The sequence below is a fragment of the Octopus bimaculoides genome, chromosome 18 (genome assembly GCF_001194135.2).
Source record: "Octopus bimaculoides isolate UCB-OBI-ISO-001 chromosome 18, ASM119413v2, whole genome shotgun sequence".
Lineage (NCBI taxonomy): Eukaryota > Metazoa > Mollusca > Cephalopoda > Octopoda > Octopodidae > Octopus > Octopus bimaculoides.
Window position 1 is genome coordinate 20,828,047 of NC_068998.1, and position 6,924 is coordinate 20,834,970.

The 6,924-nt window shown below is 36.6% G+C and overlaps 1 protein-coding gene across 2 annotated transcripts in view; it reads left to right on the forward strand.

Moving 5' to 3' along the window:
• The window catches only part of LOC106869929 (C-Jun-amino-terminal kinase-interacting protein 2), a 115,508-nt gene that overhangs the window by 99,555 nt on the left and 9,029 nt on the right, over positions 1 to 6,924 (forward strand). For both annotated transcript variants that reach the window (XM_014915866.2, XM_014915865.2), the window contains exons 6-9: positions 3,075 to 3,152; positions 4,293 to 4,390; positions 5,181 to 5,285; positions 5,769 to 5,848. In XM_014915866.2, coding sequence (XP_014771352.1) covers positions 3,075 to 3,152; positions 4,293 to 4,390; positions 5,181 to 5,285; positions 5,769 to 5,848 — 361 coding nt within the window. The remainder of the gene's footprint in view (positions 1 to 3,074; positions 3,153 to 4,292; positions 4,391 to 5,180; positions 5,286 to 5,768; positions 5,849 to 6,924) is intronic.

The window sequence follows — 6,924 nt, forward strand, 5'->3', positions numbered from 1 at the left end:
TACCGCCGCGACCACCGCGACCACCGCTGCCACCACTGCCACCACCGCCGCCGCCGCCGCCACCACCACCACCACCAACAACAACAACAACCAGAATAAGGGTCATTCAATTCTTCATTCAGATATATGCACTCTATAAGACATCTGTTATATGCAGGATATGTTGAAGTTCTTGTTGTTGTTGTTGTTAGCCCTTATCAAATAGCCCTATGCTCAAAGACAATCTATCTGTAACTGAAATATATTTGCAGATACAGTGTGTCTTGGACAAAGTTCAGCAATTCATTGGGTCTCATATTGTATTGTTGTTGTTGTTGTTTAACCTCGAGTCAATTCTGATAGACAAAAATTACAACCCATGACCATCCCATCTTTTTAAAGCTATGTCATAATACAATATGTAATATGTTGTTCCAAAATTAACAGAGCTGTCAGAGTGTAGCTCAAAATATCATATAGTATTTGTCCTAGCTGTCTGAGTTCAAATCTGAATCCCACTGAGTCAAGTGGTGTAAATTATTGCTTTCGAATTTTGGCACAAGGCCAGTAATTTCGGGGTAGGGAGTTGATTGATCACATCAGCCCTAATAATCAATGACAAGTCCTTTAACCCCTTAGGGGTCGTTGGGGTGCTGCAGCCATGCTGTATATCTTGGGCAAGAAAGCCTGGTGGAACCCATTCTTCTCCAGGTTAAACTCATTTCTACAGCTGAGTGGAGTGGAGCAATGTGAAATGAAGTGTTTTGCTCAAGAACACAATGCATTGCCTGGATAAGGGATTGAAACCACAATCTTACGATTGTGAGTCTAACACTCTAACCACTAAGCCACACGCTTCCACAGTAATCAACTGGTATTTATTTTATAGACCCTGAAAGGATGACAGGTAAAGTCACCCTTGGTAGAATTTGAACTCAGAACATAAAGATGGATGAAATGCCTCTTAGCATTTTACCCAGTATGCTAATGAATCTGCTAATTTGCTATGATGTGAATTATTAATGTCAGATAGGATACTTTGCAGTACTTTAATCTGTGTCTGTGTGTTCTGTTTTGTTGGGTAGTAGGCTTAACTCCATTGCCTGATTCATTTAGCAGATTTCATTCTATTGCAAGCCCTTGTTCCTGCCCCCAATTTTATGATAACTTCCTCCTACCAGTCTCAGAAACCTTGGGAAAAATAAAAGGTCATGGTTGCTTCCCTTTCTTCCCTTACTCATGAACTCTTGTGGATTCTCCTCTAATAGATGACAGATGAGCGTTCTGGAATTTTTTTTACGAAAGAACCTACACTGATGATTTGTTTATAGTGATCAGATGTGCTTTATATTAAATCATGTCCTCTCTCAAACTGACATTACCATTACTGGTGCACAATGTGGTACACATCAGATGTTGAAGTGATCATAAAGTGTTTTGTTCAGGAACACCATGCACTGCCTGGTCTGGGAATTGAAACCATGATCTTGTGATCATGAGTGCAACACCCTAATCACTAAGCCCTACCCTATAACATAGTAAAAAAAACCCCCACCAAAACAACAGATGGTATAGTTAAATTTGAGAGAGTTTTAACTGACCACATAACAGATCCATGACAGCAAGTGCCAATTGTAAAATTCCAATGAAAGTTGAAATGGCAAAACTTTATTTCCTTTCCTTTAAATATGATTTTTATTCCAGAAATTATCACAGATGTATTGAATATGCACTCTGCTAATCAATATACAATTTTATCAATCATTTAATTCTCTGAAAAAATACTCAATACATAATCAGAATTAATCAATATACAGCTTGAATTAATCAATATTCAGCCTAAACAAATATTTAGCCTATATTAATCAATATTTACCCTGTATTTATCCTGTACTAATCAATATTTATCATGTATTTATCAATATAGTCTGTATTGATCTTTATGCATCCTAAATTTATCAACATGCGTTGTATATGTTTTATCAATGTACATTCTTACATTTATCAACATATACATATGTACTGTATAGTTATCAATATATATCCTATATTTATCAATATAAACTCTGTGTTCTTTAACATATATCATGTACTTATCCATATACATCATACTTTTATCAACATGTATCTTGTATTTACCAGCACATTTCCTGTTTTTGTATTTATAATCACAGTCATACATATATACATAGATACATACATAGACAATACACACACATACACACACACACTATAGGTTCATAAAGCCAAGCCAAGAAAAATATATACATACATATACATTAACCCCTTAGCATTTAAAGCAGCCATGTCAGGCCAAAAATATTCTACTTGTTTCCATGTTCAAACTATCCAGATCTGGTTTCTCACACCTACCTAACCATGTCATTCTAAAAATAAACAATCATATCATCAAAATCTTGAAGCTATGAGATAATTCATGATACCATCATGACAGTGGTTAAAAGGCTCATTTTGCAAATATGTGGGTCTGGATTTAGTCCCTCAGTGCACCATCTTCAGCAAGTAATTTTTTTTTACTATCAGTTCCTTGTGAGTAATTCTGGTCGACAGAAACTGTGCACATACACATTTCTCCTGCTGCTCAAGCATCTAGACTGTATTCATAAAAGGGCCACTCAAGTTAAAGACACAGAATCACATTGCCCACAAGAATGCTATCACCTTTCTCTTCCTTTTCTACTGCTACTTTTACAGCCTCTGCCCTATGGAGCTGGCTGGTCTCATTCTATCTCTACCGAGGCTCTCTAAACTCATTGCCTCAATTTTATTCATAATCCATGTTGTGTTCAGCATCCAAAGTCCCCCACACATCACTCTGATCAGATCTTCTTCCCCCTCGACAATATTCCCTTTGGACATCTTTCCTACATACTTTGACTTGCAGTAGTTTAAGCTTGATATTTACAAAATAACACTGACCAATCTCAGAAGTCTTGTAAAGGCCAGGGGCATTGCAACCCTTCTCCAGATCCAGCAAGTCTTTGTTTTGGGTGTTTATTAAACCGTATTCAGAGTGTTAATTCCAGCAATTGTTTAGATGCTGATATTTAACAGATTCTACTTTCAATTTTCAGGTGTGAATCTAAGAACTGGCAAGAAAGGTATATTTCCATCAATGTATGCTACAGACCTACACTTCTTAGAAGAAGATGGTAAATATTGACTTACATCTTTATTATTCAGATCTTATTCAATGGTGCTACTACAGTGTGTGTCACTCAGAGCATCCCTTGACTTTACTACCCTCAACTTCCCCCAGGGTATAAAGCAAACTTATACAGTAGACTTATACAACAGGCCCAAAAGTGCTACCCACATAAAAGCATCACCTGGGATGGACTGTTCTCTCAGCCTATACTAGTTATGCTACTGCTCTAATTATTTCTTGTTTATCATTTGATTCTTACCAATCAAAGAAATCATGATTGTTCCATACTGTCTTTTATTAAGGTAGCAATTGGTTGACTTATTAGACCACCAAACAAATGCCTTGTGCTATTTGTACTGCTTCTCAGTCTTCAGACTTAAAAATCCTGTCATGGTCAAGTTTTCCTTTCATCCTTGCAGAGACAATAAAATAAAGTATCAGTTGAATACTGGTGTTCATGTGTCTCTTTCTCAGAAAAATCAGCGCCTCTCCGCCCTGGTTATTGTTATTCAAATGGAGAAGCCAGTTTGATTAAAAGAGGAAACCAAAGCAGCTTAGAAGTAGATATGAACAGGCCAATAAATAAAACTCCAAGTTGCGTGTTATGTTTTTTTCTTGTTGGTTGGTTTTCCTCTTTCTGTCATGCTAGAAGGAGAAAGCAGTGGTTGTGCAGAATAAGGGGAAAGAGAGAGAAAGATGGTATTGTAAAGAGAGGTAAATTAGACAGAAAGCAATCATACAACCAGACAATAAAATATAGAAATGGACAAAATAGTGAGAGTGGAAGAGATAGTCCCCTAAAGAGAGGGGAGAGAGAATAAAAGGGATGATAAAACTTCACAATAGAAAAGTAATGTGATAATATAGTAGAGATATAGAAAGTGAGCAGATGGTAGAAGGAATGATGGAAAACTTGACAGATAAAGAGAAAGAAAGTATTTGGTGTAAAGGAAATCACTTTTGGATTGATCCAAAGGTGTTATATCTCATGACATTTTATTTTTCATTTAATAATTTTAGCCAAGATTTTTTTCTCCTTTCATCAGTTAGGTGATCTCATAGAATTAATCTTGTTGACTTGCATATTATCTGATTGTCATCATATCTCTCAAATGTGTGTCTTGTTCTTTTGTTCTTTTTGCAGATGATGACAGTTGTAAGAAATTCCAGGTGAAGTTCCTCGGCTCCCTGGAGGTCAATTGTCACAAAGGAACTGAAGTGTTATGTCAAGCTATAAATAAGGTAAGATGATATCCTCCTTGTCTTCCTCCTCATCCATGTCCTTGTCTTTCTTCTTGTCCTCCTCCATCTCCTCGTCCTCCATATCCTCATCCTCGTCCTCATCCTTGTCCTCATCCTTGTCCTCATCATTGTCCTCGTCATCATCCCCATTATTGCCCTCATCCTCCTCCTTGTCTTCCTTGTCCTCTTTGTCGTCCTCCTTGTCCTTCTTATCCTCCCTGTTGTCCTCAGCATTGTTGTTGTTGTTGTCCACCACCACCACCACATACATACATACATACATACATACATACATACATACATACATACATACATACATACATATATGTAGATATTTATGTGTGCATTTATGTATGTATGTTTGTCCTTATTCAGTTTTATTTCACAATTTCTTGTTAACAGAAAAAGAGCTGGTTTCTAACCTAGATCAAAGGCTCCTTCATTGGAATTTCAACAACATCAACAGGGCATTTTTGTATGTTTTGTTTAATATATGTCTTCTCATGCATATACTTGTATATCTAGACATGCTCATAAATACTTAAATGATAAACTTCTGGAAAGTTTTACAGATTTTTACAGTTCCACTGATGGCTTGAAGCTGTAGTCTTCAAATCAGCTTTCTCCTTTCTGGTTTTGAGAAGCCTGATTTCTCAAGATTGGTATTTAGGCAGTGTGTCACATATCCTAGTGCTCTAATAATTACAGATGTAAACCTGATGTTTGTATTTTCATTTGTGCTTCTTTATTGTAAATACATTCTGTAATTTCTCTGTTCGACTATTTACAGGTGGCATTAACTCGAAGGAAAACACTATCATCAACTCCTCCCCCAAATTGCTGCTTAGAAATCAGTGACTATGGTATTCGCATGATAGACAAGAGTAAATCTGTGGTAAGTTGTCATTTTAAATGATCGTGTAACATAGACAACTACGAAGGGTGACCATTTGATTTGACATGTAACAATCGGGTATGCAACATTGACATATGACAGTTGGTCATGTGATATTTACAAATATAATAATTAGTCACCAAAGAAATTAAACAAAGGCTCCCTCTAGAAATCCTTCAGCTCTTATGTGCCTCAAATGCTCTTTGGATACTTCCATGTTAGAAAGGGTTTTAATCAAAGAAATTTTAATTCTGTTATTCTGTAAAGTGATATTTTATTAGTTTAAATGTACACAAATGCATAAAAATAATTTTTAATTCCATTAGACATTCTAAAATACTATTAAATTTCATTCAATTTTAAAAAAGGTAAAATCGGACAGAACTTATGGGATGACCTGATATTTCACTATTTTACACATACACACACACTAAATATGATACACCATATTAATATCAATGTGATATCTCTATATAATTTCAGCATGAAAGTGACGCTAATTTTTCAAACTTCTTCGCACTCAAAAATATCTCCTACTGCGGATATCATCCAAGAAATGAAAAGTGAGTTGATTCTTTCTCTTTTTCTATTTCTCTATTTGTATGTCTATCATCATCATCATCATCATCATCATCATCATCAACATTTAACATCCGTTTTCCACATTGGCATGGGTTGGATGGCTTGACAGGAACCAGATTCCATAGTCTGTTTTGGCATGGTTTCTATGGCTGGATGTCCTTCCTAATGCCAACCACTTTACAGAGTGTACCGGGTGCTTTTTACATGGCACCAACACCCACACCAATGCTTGTTATGTAACACCTTGGTTTTAGGATCTCAATTCTGTATGTTTATCTGCCTACCTACCTGCCTGCCTGCCTTCCTGTCTGTCTGTCTGTGTTTCTCTCTGGAGAACACTATTTTTCTACTCTGAGCAGTGGTATAGCAAGGACTCTTGACACTCAGGAACAAAGAGACATATGATATCCTCACTTTGATTTACAGATTTGACAAATCTGAGAAAATTTTATATCATTTAACATGTTCCTGGTTGCATGACTCCTCCCACTTTGCCTCCTCTTGCTGTGTCTTTGACTCTGGGTCACTACATTTCTGTTGGTTCACACTTAGTCAACCTGCATCATCCTGAATCAATCACACCGTTATTTACATTGGTTCTGTTTTACTTCTGGATCACTTATGATTGGGCTTTTAAAACAAACTTAGGCGAATTAGACAATGATGTCATTATCCTTTCCTCCCAAGTTCTAATTTATTGCCAATCAGAACTGAAACAAGGTAAACAGAAATATATAAGATAAAGGCAGCGAGCTGGCAGAAACATTAGCACGCCGCGAAATGCTTAGTGGTATTTCGTCTGCTGCTACATTCTGAGTTCAAATTCCGCCGAGGTCGACTTGGCCTCTCATCCTTTTGGGGTCGATTAAATAAGTACCAGTAATGCACTGGGCGATATTATTGACTTAATCCATTTGTCTGTCCTTGTTTGTCCCCTCTGTGTGTAGCCCCTTGTGGGCAGTAAAGAAATAAGAAATATATAAGATAAATAAACACAAAAGTAGTGATGACTTTTGCAGCTGATTCTGAAGGTGGTGTTTCAAAATTATTTGGGTAA